This window comes from Blennius ocellaris (genome assembly GCF_963422515.1).
Source record: "Blennius ocellaris genome assembly, chromosome: 12".
NCBI lineage: Eukaryota > Metazoa > Chordata > Actinopteri > Blenniiformes > Blenniidae > Blennius > Blennius ocellaris.
Genome location: NC_137661.1, coordinates 17682797 through 17702469, shown reverse-complemented (window position 1 = coordinate 17702469; position 19673 = coordinate 17682797). Strand labels below are relative to the sequence as shown.

General features: G+C 41.6%; 1 protein-coding gene across 1 annotated transcript in view; it reads right to left on the bottom strand.

Annotated features, from left to right (window-relative positions):
* Positions 1-1970: 1970 nt before the first annotated feature.
* Positions 1971-19673, bottom strand: part of ell (elongation factor RNA polymerase II) — a 33462-nt gene continuing 15759 nt past the window's right edge. Inside the window, exons 3-12 of the mRNA XM_080506871.1 lie at positions 15974-16095; positions 14426-14592; positions 13057-13274; positions 12033-12157; positions 9390-9465; positions 7651-8233; positions 7275-7335; positions 4987-5158; positions 4819-4863; positions 1971-4738 (exon numbers count right to left, since the gene is read on the bottom strand). Coding sequence (XP_080362997.1) covers positions 4634-4738; positions 4819-4863; positions 4987-5158; positions 7275-7335; positions 7651-8233; positions 9390-9465; positions 12033-12157; positions 13057-13274; positions 14426-14592; positions 15974-16095 — 1674 coding nt within the window. The 3' untranslated portion in view covers positions 1971-4633. The remainder of the gene's footprint in view (positions 4739-4818; positions 4864-4986; positions 5159-7274; positions 7336-7650; positions 8234-9389; positions 9466-12032; positions 12158-13056; positions 13275-14425; positions 14593-15973; positions 16096-19673) is intronic.

Sequence of the window (19673 nt, the reverse complement as noted above, 5' to 3'; positions counted from 1 at the left end):
TTGAAATCAAGTCATCGACCTGGTCTGTGAGCACATACTCTCAATGCAAGCAGACCCCACACTTGTTTTCAGCACAGCTATTCAGAGAAATCAAACCCCGGCAGTATAGATATATATATATATATATATATAGAGAGAGAGAGTTTGCAGCCCGTCTGCTGCATGGCAGTGTATATGCTGCTGTATGTTGAAGAGAAGAAGCGAGATGGCAAATTGCCACCGTGAACTCACTGACTGCCCCCCCCCCCCTCCCTCTCCCTCTCCCTTCCAGCTCTCAGAGCAGCGCTGAGGCCAGCTTTGGGATAGGAGCCAGCATAACAAGGCTCAGGCACAGCTCAGGCCATCCAACTGGAACACAGTGCCTGTGTAGCTTTCTGGGATCTTTCACAGTGCGTCAGATTACAGCGAGTCTCGTCTTCCCCTTTGCCTTGCCGGAGCATCTTCCGCTCACCCTGCTATGCAAAGGTTTTTATTTGGACCCTTGCTTCACTGTATGGATGTGACTTGGTGGTACACACACACACACACACACACACACACACACACACACACACACACACACACACACACACACACACACACACACACACACACACACACACACACACACACACACACACACACACACACACACACACACACACACACACACACACACACACACACACACACAAACGCGAGGGTTATGTTTTGTGACTTAAATGGTAAATGAGAGTTTGACCAATTCTGTCATCTTTGTTTTCCAGTCCAATTGATGCCTGGGGGTTTTACTGATCACATGCAACAGCTTACAAGTCTAGGTTTTTACATGTTTCGATCAATTTGTGGCCTTTATCAAGAAATACAAGTGAAGTCAGCACTGTGGAAATACTTATTGGAATCATGCGTTTGAAACTGCTGCCATCTACAGGGCAGCCGCAATACTACAAACATGCACAATTTGTTGTGGTAGCAACCGTTTAAATCAATTCAAAAAAAGAAACTCATGAATATATGTTGCCATTTTTTGTTACCTTATAAAATAATCTATGCAATAATTAATTCAGTATTAAAAAAAAACCTATGCCTGGAACCTCAAAATTGAAATTTTCAGTGAAGACAATTACAAGAATAATATTCACTTAATGATTGTTACCTCCTCACTCAAATTAACTTATTTTAGTCTTTTCTGATGGGCCTATGGGTTCACTTTTTATTGCCAGCACTGTGCACATGTTAATTAGTTAGTAAAATAAAGATATGGACTGAGAGAGTTTTTGTGTTAAAGTTGAAGGTTATGTGTTCATCTGTACTTGTGACTGATGTAGCTCAAATCACATTTTGTGATTAATACAGAAAACTTAGAAATTCCAATTGCTTCATACTTTTTCTTGGCAAATGTACGAGTATTTTATCAAAATGAAATGTTTTTTTCTGAAACGAAACCGTGTAGTCACACAATAGCCCTTAAAATAACGATTCAGTTAATATTTTCATTTGTCAACATACTGTGAAATAGTTTAGGAATTCATTAGAATAAAAATAGTGGAATCCTCTTTTTAGGTACCAACATAGACAATTCAATCTAATTGAACCGATAAAAAAAAAAAAAAAAAAAAAGTGCTTGGTGGATAACCAAGACAATACATTCACAAAATCGGCCAAACATGAGGTCACAATACATTTTACCACCTAAATGTGTCTCCCCTTCATGCTTTAAATAAATTTAAACAGTACTAAAAGTCAATACATGTATTTTGACAGTTGACCGTCAAAACATTACTTCAAAGTAAATTTGTCTGCAAAATGTCATCAGTGAGACATTTCATTGAGGAAAGCTTGAAAACACGTCTTCAGCATGTGACCGTTGCCGAGTCGTCAAAGAATTGGGCAAAAAGAAAAAAATGGACACCAACTGTTCCCCAATTTCACAAATTAATATTTTAAAGACTTTTATTAAAACAAGAATCAATTTCAGTCCCAGTCCCTCATGGGTACTCAAAAGGCGTGCTTTGGGTTTTAGCGCCAACATTTTATGACTATTCTCCAAAGCCCTCTTTGTTTAAACAGCAGCATGTATATAATAAAGAGAAAAAGAAGAAGAAAACAGGTTATTTTGGCACGGTAAACTCATACAAGGACACGTCTGTGCTGCATTGAAGTCACGATAAATTCTTGACTGTAGTAAAAGTGTAATACAGTAATGAGGACTGAGCCTTTCCATAAAATGACATACAATGAGAACGCTGTGACGCCCGTGTCTTGTATAGACGTGGGCGTACCGACACTGGTCGTACGTTCTGCTTCACATCCCTCATTTAAGTTCCAGACTCTCCAAAATCAACAGTGTTCAGCACAGAAGTGATGAGGGGGGGGGGGGGGGGGGGGGTCATGATTCAGTCTTAATTCCAATGCAAGACTTGAGAAAATCCCACCTTAACAGAGAGAGACTGCCCTTGACAAAACATCCAGAAACCTTTTTTTTTTTCTTCTGTGGATTGTACATCATATAAACCAAAAAGAAATGTCGGAGGAAGCAAAGAATACAGACACGTTCTTCCACCGACGCATCCTGGTGTCCCACTCCATAAGCACTTTGGTATACATGCTGGTCAGAACCATGTGTTTAATTGGATTACATACCGATTGAGATGGACAAGGCCTTTTGCTTGGATTTTCAGATCCGTGGGCAGTTTTTGTTTTGCCTTTTTTTTTTTTTTTCCTTTTTCCTCCAGTAAAGGGTATAAAACACTGTTCATGAAAACACATTCATAAAGCATGCATTCTGATGGGAGAGAGAAAATGTCATTTAAGACACATCCTCAGGTAACAACATCAGGAGAGAAAGTGCTGATTCGTCATATTCACATAAAAAAAAAAAAAAAAAAAGATCAATAGTAGAAACGCATCCATCGACTCGCCCCGCTTTGTTACTCGGGTTCGGCTGTGATGCGGCATCGTTTCCACACACGCCGACTGGGCCCCAACGTCCACTTCAGAAAGGAGAGTCAGGCCAAGAGAAAAAAAAGAAAAAAAAATAGTTTCTCAGGTTCAGAATAGGCATCACATTTGAAGAAGGCAAAAACTGGTCTTTCACTGACAGGGAGGTCTACGAGGCTCCGCTTGGAAAAAATGAACAGATGGCTTAATCTCAAACAGTGGTCTCATACATTTCAAATATCACCACAAGTGATATCAGTCCACAAAACTGATGTATTCTTACTCATATTTCTAACTGTGGACATTTCCAAGTAAAAAAAAAAGAAAATTCTGGCGAAAAGAATCTTGCCCGCTTCATCTTACAATTAGAGGATCTTCCATAGTGTGAGGACTGACTGCAAAAAAACTGGACATTAGTTTTGAAGTATTCTGTTGCTACAAAAGCCAAACCAGTTAAGAAGTGTCGTTTTGAAATGAACATATGAAGTTACAGTTGTGTTCAAAATAATAGCAGTGCGTTGAAAAGAATGTGAGTAAAGCTCAAAAGCCTTACAATATATACTTATTTTCCGTGCGTTCGGGAAACTGCACATTATATTGCAAATCAAAACGAGAAAAATTTGATAAATTTTCTCATTAAAAATGAATATTAGTTCAAAAAAAGTCTTCATTTTCCTTGAGAAACTCAAATATTTATTGCATGAACTGAAAATACTACATGGCAAATCATCAGTTGGTGTATAAGAGTCATAGAAAACGGTGATTGATCCGGTGAATTATGTAGGACTTTTATTTTGAACACATCTGTATATTAAGGAGCACTCCATTCAAAGAATACCTTCCCTTTTTTTTTTTTTAAAGCCGTATACATATAACTTTCAAAAAGGAAAAGTCACACGTACAACCATTGCCTGTGTACATATGTCTTGATTTAATCAAAAGGGATATCTGCATCTATTTCAAAGAAAAAGAAACGTCAACAAATAAGACAATCGGATCTGCGAGGCGGCTTCTGGCGAAAATACTGGCAGACATTCAAGGTGCGAGAACAGAAAACGCGAGACGGTTTTTAAGTACAGATACTGAGGAGTGTAGAAAAAAAAAAAAAAGTGTCTCAATCCTCCAAGTGTCCAAAATAAATAAAAAAAACAAAGTTCAACATTACAGCCATTTGATTCACTGCACAGGGGAAAATTGAAGCGTCAGTCACATAAACTCTTAATTTGTAGGGGTGGGATTATTCGACATATGATCTGCAGGCTTGAGCTCAGTGTGCACATCCTTCCAGTTTCAAAAGCAGGAAAAGATTTGTTTGGAAAACACTCAAGAGTACGTGGGATTGATTCCAAGGTTTCCTCTCTCATACCTCTTTTGCACCACAAGTCGGGTGGACTGTTGAGGAAAATACCACACGCAGCAAGTCATTTTTCTGGATGCACACAAAACCATAATAATGACAGACCTGGTCACCCCAAGAAACTCCCCATCTCATGGAGAAATAAAAAGATAAAAAGAAATCATTCATCCTTGCTTAGTCCCCAAAAGAGCCTTTGGCTCTTGTGAGGGGAAATCCTCCCTTCATGGCGTTTTGTTTCTGTTGTTTTGTTTTTTGCAAGAACCAGAGTTTTCCCTCCATCTGCCTGGTTTCCAGAGATAAGAGGGAAACAATGTCCAACAACTACGTCTTTTTTTTTTTTTTTTTTTTTTTTTTTTTTTAAAGGTGGTGTTGATCGTACTCTGCAATAAGTTTCTTTATATGTGCCAGTTTTTTGTGTAGATATTCACAGCGGTTCTTCTCTTGGCTATAGTTCGGATTAATCTGCAAGAAGACATGAAAGCGCAAGGTCATAATCACATTAATCCAGACGCGTCATTCAAATCTGCCATCGCAAAACTTACTTTCTTTATTTTACGATACTCTTGGATAATCTGATTGTGGATTGTCTGTTGAGAGAATACAAACAAAAAAGAAAAAAAGAACATTGTATAATCATATACAAATTAAAGCCACTGAAGTAATAAAACAAACGGAGGTTAGTTTTGCGTCGTCCCGGAGGATAGCTCTACCTTGTACTTGTCCGTGTCTTGTTGGAGCGGCTTCAGCTCGTTGTGGAGCTCGCCGAAATGGCGGGTGATGCTTTCCATTCGAGCGTGAAGTCTCCGGTACTCGCTATACTCGGAGTTGAAGTCATTTTTATACGTCTGACGCTGCTCCTGGGTTTTCACCACTGTGTACTTCCTGGAGAGGCGAAGGCAAAGAGACCGTCACCAAGTCACAAAGTCCAGTCGGGTGTTTTCAGCAGAGTCATGAGAGGAAGATTCAAGGATTCACTAATTTTCCATTTTACATCATTTCTTACACGGAGGTGTTATACGTTATGTCACCTGACTCCATGAGTCCTTTAACTTTATCATCATCATCATAAAGCCTTATGGGCGCTGACACCTGCGTATGATGGCGATAAATTCTAGCTCACCGATTGCGAGGAGGAGTATAATTTCTGGTGAATATCGCAGCGATGACGGTGCTGTGGTGGGAAATAACGCACGTGTCGTCACCTCGCCACACGCCGCCTCCTCACCGGCCTCCGATACTCTCTCAGCGTGGAGGTGCAGGTCAAATGTGTGGAAACTTGATTTATTCCAATCAAATTAAGGAACAATAAATTACAACTTATCACGTTTTTTCCCCCTACGGGTAAAAGTGTGATGAGTTGCAAAAATGTAGGTAATGTTCTTAGATATCGGTACTTCAAAAGGTTTACCTTTATTATCCATAGATTAAATCAAGTTTCCCAGCTTTTAAAAAAAATAGATTTGTAAAATGAAGACATTAGTGTTTCTTTTTATTTACATTTGTGATTGTAGAAATTTTCTAAATTAATACTCGCTTCTATGGAGGACTTTATCAAAACAACTGGCACTATTCAAACCATCTTTAAAAACAATGGTTAAAAAATCGAAATTGCAATAATTTTTGACTTATTAAGTTCACCTTTCGATAAATAAAATATGCCCTTCTCACTATTAGTGTTAATATTTTGATGACTATCAATTAAGTTTCTTAAGTAAAGAAAATATTACAGACTCAATGATTCACCTCAAAAGTTTACAACATGATTTGAGTTACTAATTAAAATTAAATTTAAAAGCATAAAGGAATTGTTTCCATCTTCTCTTCACAAAGTAGAAAAAGATGCACCTTAAGAGCATCAGTACACTGCGTTAATAAAAAAATACAAAAGCAAAACTAAATACAATAGAAAAATACTGAATGCCATAAGTCAAACTGTAAAAAAAAATCCTGAAATATCGACAGTACATAATGTCATCAGGAAGTTCCTCGGTGTTAAAACTGTCAAGATATTTCCTGAAGCCAAGAAAGAACCCGACAAGAAAAGTTTGTAAAGGTCATGTAAAGAGCTTCAGGCTGATGCAGTAGTGCTGCTTTCGGTCTGCACCGCGTGTCAAGTACGACTCTCTGGGCAAAGCACAACTTATTCTTTTCGACTATGACCGTGTATATTCACAATTAAATAAAACGCTGGAATGTGTAAACCAGGGTTTATTTCATAGTCACATTTCTGAAGGGTTACTGGATGTTTACGGTCATGTTAAGGTCCTTGGGTTGTCGGCTACAATATCCTTCTTTTAACCTATAAACAAACTGTAAAACATGACAGAAGTATCATCATCATGCCGTGGAGCCTAACAGCACTGGATAAATCAAAACCAATGGAATCTGAATGTGATCAAGACAGATGTGTTGGTCACTGAAGTATTTGTGCAGGAGAATGGATGAAAGATAACGAGCAGGATAGAGTCAAAAAGAGAGGACAGACCATTTTAAAGTGACGAGTACAACACATGCCAATCCTAATGCCACCGGCTAAACTTTGGAGAGAGATGATAAAAAAAAAAAAGGAACTGGAAAAAGAAACTATTGCAGACTTGAAACTGAAAAGAATCACAGTGGAAGTGAGTCAGGAACCATCAGCACATTTGTGTCCCGATGGCAAGAGGCTTCATACAAATTGTGAGATCCTTTCATTTGGAGGCGCTTGTGTGAATGCTGTGGCTGACATTTTGAAAAGACGAACCACTTTTGGATCCACCAGCGAGTATCGAAGACACAAAAACAGCCAGAGGAGGAGACCCCCCCCACCCCCCCAGAGGGCCGCTGAACGTGATGTTAAAGCAATAAAACCTTGACTTAAGCCGACATGTTTTAAAAAGTGAACGAAAACGCCAAAGCAGAATTTGTGCTTGAACAATGATCTATTCTGCTACAACACAATGAACAGCGCGAGGACGTTGGCCAGCTCTGCGGAGACCGAAGCACGATAAATACTCACAGTAAATAGTCCGCCACCTCGGCTGATGAAGGAAGACCGACGTCGCAGGCTCCATTCCAAACTGAAACAAGGTCACGCGGCGAGAAAACATAAATAACTACATTTCTGTGAATTCAGACCTCCGTAAATACCCCGAGGTAAAAAAAAAACCCCCACATCATTTAGTGTAGATAATTGGTATAGTTTCACATTAATATTTTAAGCTCTCTATAAAAAATCCTACCCTTCAGGAGCTTTAGGAGAGTTTAATTCACACACAGATTAAACTGAAAGCATGAAGTTGAACAGCAGGGGTCTCAGTTTGATCAGAGGAAAACACACCGATCACATGATGAATCACCGAATACTCGTTTATCCAGTGTGTGTGTGTGTGTACCTGGTCTTTTGCCTGGAATACTGCTGCTTTTGAGGCTTGGCTCGCTCAGCTCATTCGCTCCGCTCGGCTTAGGCACTTGCTCCTTGCGACCCTTCACGTCCTGCTCCTTTTCCCTGTCTTTGTTCTTCTCCTTGTCTTTATGCTTTTTGGAGTTCTTTCTGGACTTGTTGCTCAGCGGTGACGGACCCAGGTCCGGTGGGGCCTCCATGTCCGTGAGTCTTTGGGGTGGCCTGCTGTTGCCCTGTGCCGTCGCCACCTTTGACCCCGAGAACGGCGACGGCGACTGGCTGAGCCTCTCGGAGGCCGCGGGCTTATTAGAGTCGCAGTTGGAGTCGTTGCTGACGTCCGACAGCGCCTCGAAAGGACGAGGGAGTTCCAGCATGGGGAGCTGGTGGGTGCCGGATGTGACGAGGCCGTCGGACATGGAAAGCCCCGCCCCCGACGGCGGGTCTCCCGCCTTTGCTCTCCCATTGGAGGAGCCGATTTGGCCATTTACCGGGGCTGTTGCAGCCTTGCTGGCCAGGTGTGATATGCGGGGCTTTTTGTTGACGAGGGGGTCGATGAATTCAGCAGAAGGACGTTTCTGGCAGAGAAAAAAAAAGTCATTTTCAATATCAAATCTTCAAAGAGGTTTCAAAATTAACAGAAATGCTCTGAGCAGAGAGTCGGACAAAGGAGAAAAACTAGAGCATATTAGGAGCTCTGGATTCACACTACTAAAGATTACATTACAGACGGGATCAGCCCATCACTCAAGACTATGGGAGTGGCAGACCAAACCACTTCACGCTGAGGCTTCCAACAGGAAGGAACAGCGGCGAGATTCTCAGAGAACTTGTAGTTACAACTGTGTTCCACAACTCAAAGAAACTAATAACCTTTGTTTCCACTTGATTATTCGTTTACACCACAAATGAAGAATGACCGCTGCAATGAAAACAGGCTTCTGTTTTTTTTTTTTTAAGTAGTCAAATGGAGGGAAGTACCAGACATGCTATTTTTATCTCTATTAAATGGGACACAGTCTGGTTTACATTGCAGCACGCAATACCTCCTGAAATGCACAGCACGACGAGGAAGCTAAAACGGAAGCCAATGTATGGTTTTGTGTGTTTACCGAGTGAAAGATCAGAAGCAAAGCGCTGTACAGTAGACGGCTTGTGTTGAAAGCAACCCGAGAGGTTATTAATACATCAGACCGGCACTTTCTATATCGGATGTTTGTGCAAATAATGGCAGACTCAGGAGTTTACATCGACCAAACAAAGGGGAGAAACCGAGCAAAGAGCTTCAATGGCAATAACTGTACCACGGGAATTGCATATTCGTACAATCATTGTGTGTTTGTTGGATAACTTTAACCTAGCATGAGTTATCGACGCCGCTCAAATGAACCTAATCATGAAATGCAGCGCTACGGCCGTCCGGTGACAACACGTATCATGGGGTGGAGCCTAAAAATTGAGAAAAGCCATATTGAGCGAACCAAACACTGAGACCCTCGGCTTTTTATGACACATTTTTGATGGAACCCAGATGACTCTAGTTTCCTTCAAGGGGATAAAGAGAAGCAGCAAAAAATTCATACACGGTCTTTACACTTAATCATGGAACACCCACCCTCCTTAAGGAAAGCAGGGTTTTTTTCCAAAAGTTTAGAGGCGCTTTACAACTGGGACATTGAAAGAAGAATGGCAGACAAGTGCAGTAAAGTATACAGAGGTGAAGAGGAGGCTCACCCGTGACTGAGAGCTGCCGGCTTGCTCTTTGGGAAGGTTCTCTGGCGAGGGAGCGGCGCTGTTCTGAGGCTGCTTACTGAGGGAGATGCACACACAGGACACGGGAGAGACTCGTTATCATTTGTGCAGATTGTCGAAACATTTGCCTGCCACCCCTGCAGAAAGCGCCACCATTTGCACCGGCGCAAACGCGATGCCGCGCGGACTGTTCTAAGACCCACTTCTCTGCAAAACGCTCCAGCGGTCGCTACTTCAGCAGCACGCGAGTTCTCTGTATGGGGGAATTCAAAGCTGCAGTGATTTTGTGAAGCCGAGTGGATAGCTAGGACAACAGAGTGCAGGAAGGCGACTCCAGGCTGAATTTGGTCATAAGTAAACAAGGTAAAAAAAATCACTAAAACTAAACCTGTGCCCCCTTATATTTCTATGGTTTTACCTTCTACTGCATGTGTAAATTAGACACGAGTGCAATATTTTTTGTTATATCACAGAAGCTGCTGCATGTTTATTCACTCGGTTGACAATTTTGGCAGCCAGCTTAAGTTAAGTGAGAAAGCGGCGTGACGCTCTTGACTGGAAGAACGAGACAAGAATATGAAGGCACCACAGCTCACTTTGGTTCCCACGCCGCTTTGTTGTTTACCGAAAGGATTTTTTTTTTGACAACGTTGGGAACTATGGTCACTCAAAATGGAAGATATACAGTACCTGTATTCAGCCCTTTATTTGGATATTTACTCATGACCAGCCAAGCGCCAGATGTGAACAAAACCTCATTACATCGCCGATTCATTCACGGCAGCAGCCAGAACAAAAAAAGAGACGAGCCAGTATGCAGTCGTCCGAGCAAAACAAACCATGCTCAACTTGGGGGGGGAAAAAAAAAAAAAAAAATTCTGGATTGCATCCAAACAAACGGTCCAAACATTTGCAGTCAATGCAAATATTCTCAATGACTGAGATTACGTGCTAAGGGGGGAGGGATTGGGTGCACCGAGCTGGTCAATACTCTGTTAAATCAGGACATGTGTACAGTAGACACGGTGGTGTGATCGTTTAAATAGACGGGAAGGGGGGGGGGGGGGGGGGGGGGGGGCTGGCATGCCGAGTGTCAAAGCTGAACCTTGGGCCAGTGCCACCGCGCACACAGATCAGTATGTGCTGGACGACTGTTGCATCACGTCCATTCCACTCATGTTGCTCTGCTGCTCCTGCGTAACCGACTACCTTAGCTAAAACCCTCCGGAGGCGCTTGAGAGGGGGGGGGGGGGGCTGAATTTGGTGGGTGGCTGTGGTTCTTAGTCAGCTGACAAATTCACGAGCAACTCAAAGTCAAACCAGCAAAAACAAATGGAGATGCTCTGTGTCGATTTCTGTCCCTTTCAAATGAAACATTCAGATGGAGAATAAATAGTTTAATGTGGTCACGTGTGCGACACTTCACAAAATGAATATGACCACTGTGAGAAATTATATAAAACTTTATTGTATGTAGTGAATAGAATGGACACTTTTTTATAATATAGCGTTAACTATTACTGTGCAAATGTTTCAGCATTTTGATGTTTTGCTGCCAATGTGTGATGGAATATTTGCATTTTAGATTATTTGTAGAGTTACTCTGTAGCCAAATACGATAACTATAATCAAATAGAGCGTGCCAATCAATATTATCTGAGGGTACAAGGATGGACCTGTGGCCCTCAGAGCCCTGATCTCAACACCATACACCGTCTGTTCAGGATCGCGCGATAGAACTGAATAATATGAGCCAGCCCACCCTCCACAGAAAACCTGTGTTTGGTTCTGAAAGGTCCTTCAGACAACCTTCCAGCAGAGGTCCTTCAAACAGTCTGCAAGTTTACTTGAACTGAACTAAAGCCGTTCTGGGCAGTCGCACTTAAGACCAATTTCATTTCTGTTCATTTTGATTATTTAATGCAACACAATGCATTTTGTAAGGGTTTTTTTTTTACTTTGTAGTGCGAGCCATTTTGACCAAAATGTGCATAATAGTGTACAGTGTACGAGTGAGATGAAAAAAAACAACAAAAAACAGTCACAATTCAAACAATCCCAGAGAACATAAAACCCTCAGAATCAGAAGTTACAAAAAATAAACGTATAAAGTGTATTAAGAAACATTTTGTAGTGATTGCACTGCAATGAATAGGAGCCTATTCTCATTTCTATTCTTCTGATCGGTCGGTGACAACACCTTGGCTCCAGAGTCAAGCAACAGGTAAGTTTACTGGAGGGAATAGGAGCTATTGTCGAGTCTACAACGGGAGCAAGTGAACACTGCAGCCTGGTTTATATTTAGCTGGTTGGGAGCCTTCTCTTCCTTAGTGTCCCAGATCCCGGGAAACCAGATTTTTCCACTGGGAAGACGGCCAACGGGCCATGCAGTCAACAAACACACTTAAATTAAACTCGGTGGAATAAACAGAAATCCTCTCAGGGACACCTACAACTCACAAAATAATCTGGCTTATTTAGTTTAAAACGATTCTTAATATCAGACTAAGTAGTTTAAGGAGTAACGACACCAACCAAGCGTAACCTTTAACATACAGAGGTCATATCTTAAATATCATAGCTTTAAATGGGCTGAAAAATAAATAACAGACAAAAAAAATGTACCTGAAGAGAATTCTCTTGAGAAGCTGCTGGTCTCCTTCCGTGTAGCCAGGCCAATCCTTCTGTATTTCGTTATACCAAAAGTTCTTCAACGTGAATGTGTTTTCTTTCCCATTCAGATTCGCAACCTAGGATCAGAATAAATGTCTTGGATGAGCTCAGCCGTTATTTACTACGTTGGTGCTCCTCAGTTCTGGTCTTGGACCCTTGGACGTTTTTTATCGGTTATCGTCAAGCTCTGCAAAACACCGACGCATCGTCTAAATTAAGGTATTTTTACGGCCCAAATATGCTTACTCTACGCAAATGAATTGTGACGTGCACCTTGTCGTGGGTCAGTGCCTTCATTCTCATGAGTGCTTTATATTGGTGTGGTTGTTACGCAATCCATCCAGTAGGCGACATTTCATGTGGGACACGGTTTTTAAAAACTATTACACAGATTCAAAACTGCTGAAAAGAGTATGTGTGTCCCAAATAGTATTTAAGATTTTGTTTCGGGGGTATAATTCGCTGTCCCTCGTGAAGACACAGTATTGACATAGGTCTTCTGAAGCTTCTTTGTCCCGATGCCAAGGTGAGGTCAAGTCCAACATATGCTTGTGCTCAGGCACACTTTCGTCGTCTTTCCTCGAATCGACCGTTATTCCCGTCGTCTTCGCGGTTAAGATTTCTTATTCATTCCCTCTCACTTGTCACACGTCGCACGACACTGCCCCCACAGTCATCGGTGGGAATTACTCGGTTTGCCACGCTCACTGGAAACATACCAAAATAATGTGTGTAATGAATGCAGGAGACGGAATGCTCCGTCCGCATCCGCCAGCGCAATTAGATTCAAGCATATTTGGGATTTTATGCAGGATACATCTGAAACAAATATGGAAGATTTACTACAGGGGCCAGAACCCAACAACAGATTTCTCTTCATCATAAGCGCCAACGTCACTGGTAACTACAAATCGGTGGTTAAAGAAGACGTGTAAATGTGTGTGTGTGTGTGTGTGGATGTGTGTGTGTGTGAGACCTGTTTCAGGTGGCTGTCCATGGAGTCTTTGTCGAGTGGCGTGAGGCCATCTTTTTGCAACCTCAGGATGAGCTCAGGCTTTCTGTAAGGCTTGAGGGCCAGCAGGTGTATGAGGCGCTCGCGGAGGGGCTTGTGCTGAATTACGCCCTTCTTGCGGATGTCGTGAGAGTTGATGGCCGGAGGAGCGGGCCTCAGTCTCTGGATCAGGACCTTCTTAGCTGAAACGGGAAAAAAAAAAGGTGCAATTTCAAGATCACTCAATTTTTACAATGCTTTTTGGTGCAAATTACAACGAAAAAGTAAAAAAATTAAATGTCAAGAAAAAATATTTTATTGCTGGGTCAAAAGTCTCAAATCTCAAGACGTAAAATTACTTGGCAACTACTGAATATTAATCCTGCAGGCCAGACTACATCCCATTAATACCGGTTTTCTGTATATTTCACACACCAGCTCCGAAGAGGGTAAAAAAAAAAGAAAGTCCATATAATGGTCAACATTTTGTGCCAACTTTAGTTATGAAATTATAATTTATTGTATTATGTGCATATTTACCACTAAAAGTACTGCAAGATGATGACTCATACAGAGTCTTCGGGTTTTTTTTTTTGTTTTTTTGTTTTTTAAGTAAACAAGTAAACAAACATTTTTGTTTAATATCTGGAACAACAGTCAAACCCAACGACTGTTATATTCTGAACTGATTTTTAATGTTGCCTCACTCGAACCGGCCTTCTTCGGCATGCAGCAGCCATCATCATCATTTCCTGCCAACAACTCTCTTTCAGGTCACGAACCAAGTCTGAAATTCAGTTTGGTTTTTTTTCTGAATAAACTTCCTTCATCTCAAGCAAGTAGTCTTATTTTTTGTTTTTTTGCTACTTTACAACATCTTGTTTTATGAAGACTGCACTCGCACAAAAAACAGAAAGCAAACATGTTGTGATAAGCCAGTGGCATTTTTTGCTACGTTCACAACAACAACGAGGAGGACGCGTGCATGCGTGCGAGCTTCATTGTATTATTGACCAGTGAACCAACAACCCTCAAATTCAATAGCGTTGCGGTTATGAATGATGTGTTCCGACAGTCTGCTGTGCGGACTCAAATGACCCGTCTGGTCCCATATGAGCTCATTCACCAAACGGAGCAAAGGTTTACAAAACACATGTTCAGTGGGTGTTTGCTGGTTAGAAAAAAAATATATTCCAGCCTGTTAAAAACCATAGGGTGTCGAGAGTTGAGTGGAAATCTCTCCCCTGACTGACTAAGACTTCAGTTATTTCGGTTCTTGTCCTTGCGAGAATGCGAGTCAGAGAATGGGCCCACTGGCCGACCGCGCTCACGAAGCGGTACCGGGTCTTCTCACCTGCTCCGTGTCGGACCCCTGGCTTGATGACGATGGCGCTCCGACTGCGGGTCTCCTCCTCCACCTGGGCCATATTCTCCCTGGCCTTTTGGTAGGAGTCATCGGTGGCACACACCGTGATCTTGTGCTGAACCGCACCCAAACAATCCAGATCAATGTTCCCCTCGCTAACAAAACAAAAAAACAGAGGAAAATCAGGGAGGAGAGTGAACAGAAGGTCAATTTGAAAAAAAAAAAAGAGTCTGAAATTGTGTCACTTTCATCCGACCGCCTCAACCGGCAGGGATTACGCAACGGACTAGAAATTACCACCGTCAATCCCTGGGCCGTCAGGATTGACCTAACATTTAGAATTGATAAGTTCATTTACAAAACTTTTCCCAATATTCATTTCCCTCACAGCACAGTCTCGCAACATTGAAAGCCACTAATCAGTTCCCAGCAAATTGGCTCGTCGTGGATCCCCACAATACAATTTACAGCTGGAATTAAAAAAAAAAAAAAAAAAAAATCCCTTTTGCCCGACATTGCATGGCAAAGCCGGTGATACTGCAGGCTTATTTAGTCAGAGCTCAGTCAGTTAGTTAGTTTTGAACTGCAACTCAATGTTGTTTTATGAACTCATATTCAAATGAAGTCTACCTGACCCACTTGTTAAAAATAGGTCTCGAATAATGGGGTCAGAAGTTTGACAGCGGTAAGAAGTGGATCGTTGCTCCTCGTTCTGTTTTCCTACTTCCTTCCTCTTCAGCACAGACATCTGGTGACAAGCCATTTGATTTGGTCAGCATATGTGAACGTTGCGTCATCCAAAACGCAAAGGGTGTTTATGAAGGTTGATGCATGCGCATTTTAAGCAGTCCGTTTGCTTTTCGACAGCAGACGGCTCAATTTGTTTTGAACTGGATAGTTAGAACTTGCAGAGAAAAGGCATGCATTTGAATGCCATCTTAAATTTAGAACAGGTTTTTTTAAGATGTTTATAAAAAAAAAAAAAAGAAGGTTAGAGATGCAACACTTTTTAATGGGGTTTAGCTGGAATTTTGGCCTGCATCACTTCTCCACGCTTGTTCAGCTTGAAGATCCAGACGGCATTTAAAAAGCCCATAAACATCACCGTGGCATCTTGCCATTTTTTTTTTTGTGAGCGTTACTTTGAGCCAAAGTTCCTGTGGTTTAACAAAGGTGGCTGCAAATGTATCTAATAGAGTGTATGCACTGCAAAAGGGGGGGAATAAATGAGTGGACCACCTTATTAAATCAACTGTGGAGTGCAGAAGCAGGGCTACATAAACTTAACAGACTGTGATACAATCTGTGTTATGATTTGTATCATAATCGTGACGACACCTTTGTGATCTTTTTTATATTATGCTGAAGTTAAAATCTGATATATTGGCAATTTTGACAACTAAAAACCACTAAACAGATTTTTTTTTTTAAACACGTTAACCCTTACATTTCAATAAACTGCTTTTATATTAATAAACACAGTAAAACAACAGCAAGAACAACAAAACAGACGCCAAATCAGAGTTTCTTGGTCACCTGGTGATGTACTGCTGGATGCAGTCGAAGCTGCCCTGGGGGTTATCTCTGCCCACATTTGACAGGTAGAAAGTAAATGTCTGCGGTTCGCTGGAATCTTCTGACCGTGGCAATGAAATTTTCTGTTGGAAACAAAGACGAGCAATATCAGTATCGCAAGTTATTGTATTATTATTGGCAATTTGGTGTTAGAATGACCAAAGCTGACATGAGAAGTATACCTGTGACTCATGTCACAAAATTAATAGACTAAAAAAAAACAAGTGTATACCAAACAAATGTTGACCAATAACACCTTGAAATTCTAACCTAAATTGGCCATTTATGCTTAATGCTATAGAGACAAGTATGGCCAGAACCTGCCATCCAGCTGTTGTGATTTGGTACGTATCCTGGGAGTTTGCAGATGTGCACGACCACTGTAGGAAGCAGTGGTACATGAAGTTTGAAATGCAAATACCACCTTGCGTGCCTAAAGGAAATATAACTGGGCGTTAACTGGAAAAAAAAAATCTACATTTTCTTAGTTTTCTTGACTTTTGGAACAATCTGAACATGGAATGTATGTGAATCCAAGTACCGTCTACCTTTTATCTCGCTCTGCAGAACTCCAATTGTGTTCCCACGGTGTGATTTTGAACACCACCAAATCACTGTGGTGAACAGCAATGATGGGTATTTTTACCGTCTGCAGCATTAAGCAGTCATGCGCATCGTTTTGCACCTCCGTAATTACTTTCCTGCGGCAATACAGGCGTTGCTTTGAAGACTACAGGAGGACGGGGAGTTAACCACCGTCAACAAGCTGCGATGGGAAACTAGGCGCCGATAGTGCGGCTTACATAGAGAAAATAAATTCAGCGGCTGCAGTCTGACCTTTGCTGAACTAGAAGAGTCCTTCAGTTTTTTTTTTAGTGGGTCAGAATGTTTGACTTTCATTGCAGGGACAAATGTGCCCTCTCACACACATCCCATTCATATTTTGCCTCTTGGAAATTGCTGGATTACAATGAACTCAACATTAAATTAACACAAGTCCTGTGTTTAAGAACTCCAGTGGATATACGGCAAGTTTCAAAGTGACAGGACCAAACGGTGGTGTGAGGAGTCCCTCACTGGCTGACTGAGGTCAAGATGATGTAATCGCTATATCACACAGAGCTGCTATGACAAAAGACACCTCTAAACTCATTTATAATCCGTTTTTGTTGATCAGAGATCTGATCTTTGATCCGAGAACCAGCCAGTCACTCAGGCTGGGACCCACATGCAGTCAAAAAGCAGGCAACCCAGCTTTTTTTTTTTTTTTTTTTTTTTTTTAAAGCAAAGCCCCCACATGCAAAGGCTTCGGTGGCTCATGAACACAAATACGATCATCTGCCTCAATCTCAGTCCCGTCATGCCCAATCATCTTTCACTCTACAAACAACTCTCTCTGATGCAACACAGAAAATAAATCTACAACCATTTATTGCAAACATGTCGCTTCAACCGTCTTTCAAAAATGTCTCTCAAACAATTAACACTAACCCAGTGTATACTAGAGAAACAAACATCCCTTAAAATTAACGCCGAATACTCAAAATGAGACCCGCGCTACGCTGAGAGCTTCTTTAATGCTGGGATCATAAATATAGTCAGAACAAGGATGTTACAAAACAGTTTGTTGTTGGCTATATTTCATAATAGTATTGAAATTGGTGATGTGAGCAAACAAGTCAAAAAGGCTATAAAAAGGGCCTTTCTCTGCGTTCGTTTGGAACACTGCAGTTCAGCGTTTGTCAAGAGGGAAATAAAAATGACGTGGCTGCTTGGAAAGAAATATAAGTGCCAAAGTGCAGTTAGAAACAGAAGACTGGGAGAAAAGAAAAATCAATACTTTAGTGCTGACAAACAATATTGTTAACATTAATATTTGAATGAGTTTGATGCAATTTAAAGCAGAGCAACTCGGCTACGGACAGGAAAAAAAAATGACCAGCTTGGAATAAAAACAACCCAAATGTGAGATTATATGTTACACTCAGAAAGTGGAAAGGGACCTTTCACTTGTGAAATGGTAACAGTGGCCTTATCTTGTGAGAAGACTCGACACACTTTGCACCAGTCACAAAGAAAATAAATGTAGTAGCCGCCTTGCCAATGAAGGACAACTCACTTCCGACGGAGCCACAGGTGGTCGACACACTTGTATAAAAACTATAGAGTTTTAATTGGCATCTCCTCACCAATCTCATTTGTACATTTTATTTCACCTTGATGGTGCCAAGTAGTCTCAAAAAAAATAAAAAATAAAAAATGTCTTCTACAAGAGAGACTTTTGAAACGTGTGTATAAACCACAAATAGTCGTTTGTAACTTGAGATCTTTGTGTAGATTGTAGCTAAAACTCCCAGCCTGTCCTCTCAGGCAGTGAATCGTCATAATGTAGTTGTGGTGTCGGTATTCATCTCCATTTTGCAAAATATACATGAAGGTTTTCTGGAGCGAAACAATGTTTAAGGTCACAATGTTTTCAGACAACTTTGAGTTTACCGTCCCCCCCCCTTTAATAAAAACCAAGCCAAAAGAACCACACAAAAAAACCGGAGTGCCAAAATTGGCTGTGTCTGTGTTGTGTGATATAATTAAGAAGCAGAGGAGCCGACGGAAAGGGAGGGCTCAGACGGATGACTCAGTTGACTCACTGACTCACGCTGTACAGGACCAAAAAAGTGAAAAGAGGCTCCTCCACACCAAATGGTTAAAGCTGTAAGCAACAAACGTGTGAATGCTGAAACCACTGTGTGCTCGCATTTCTCACTCATCCAGAAAAGAAAAACAGTTTCTCAAGAAATGGATCAAAGCTTAAACTTCCTTTTTTTTTTCTCCTTCTCCATCTCGTCAGTAGCGGCATTCACTTTTGTCGTTTCGTCAATCTCGATGAATTCTTTTATTCATTAAGAGACCAGATTGTGCCATCTTCATGAACACTGCTCTTACTGAGGTATGTAAACTTGCAAATCCATCCGATTGAATTATTCATCCAGCTCAGCCAGTGGATCAGTCCCATAATGCATTGCATTGGGACATCGGGCATGCACACATGAACATACGACCTGCTCTACCTTGGAAGCCAGCCAGTATTGAAGATGGGATGGATTTGTTGGCGCCACACTTCATTAGCTTCTCATTGGCTTTGTTCAACAAATCGTTATTGTGAACTTCACACACACCGAGCCTTTTACCGACTTCACAAAATTTGCGTACGAGCGGTGTCGTTTCCTGCACAGGTGAGTTGTGCTTCACAAATACCATGTGTGAAGAACCCTGCAATGAACGAGACAAATGTGCACACAAACCTTGAACGGTGAGAAACCCTTTGATGTTTTAAAGTGTTGTGGTTTCAAAAAGCAAGGCGCTTTGCTCGACTTTGTTCCAGTCTACTCGGCTGTATATATGAGCGCCAGCATATGCTGGGAACTAACCTGTGATGGACCAGTGTCCCACCTAGGGGGAGTTGGAAACCCTGGCTCTTTATTTGCTTTTAATCTGTGATTGTTCCGACGGGGAGACGGAGGATCTCCACACAACAGCGCACAGTAGGCGAGGACGCATGCTCAGTCCTAGCGTACGTGCGACGATTGGGGAGGCCTCAAGTCTCCACTACTGTAAGATCAGGTCAGCCATAATGGTGGAGAGCTTCCCATTTCGTTCAGGC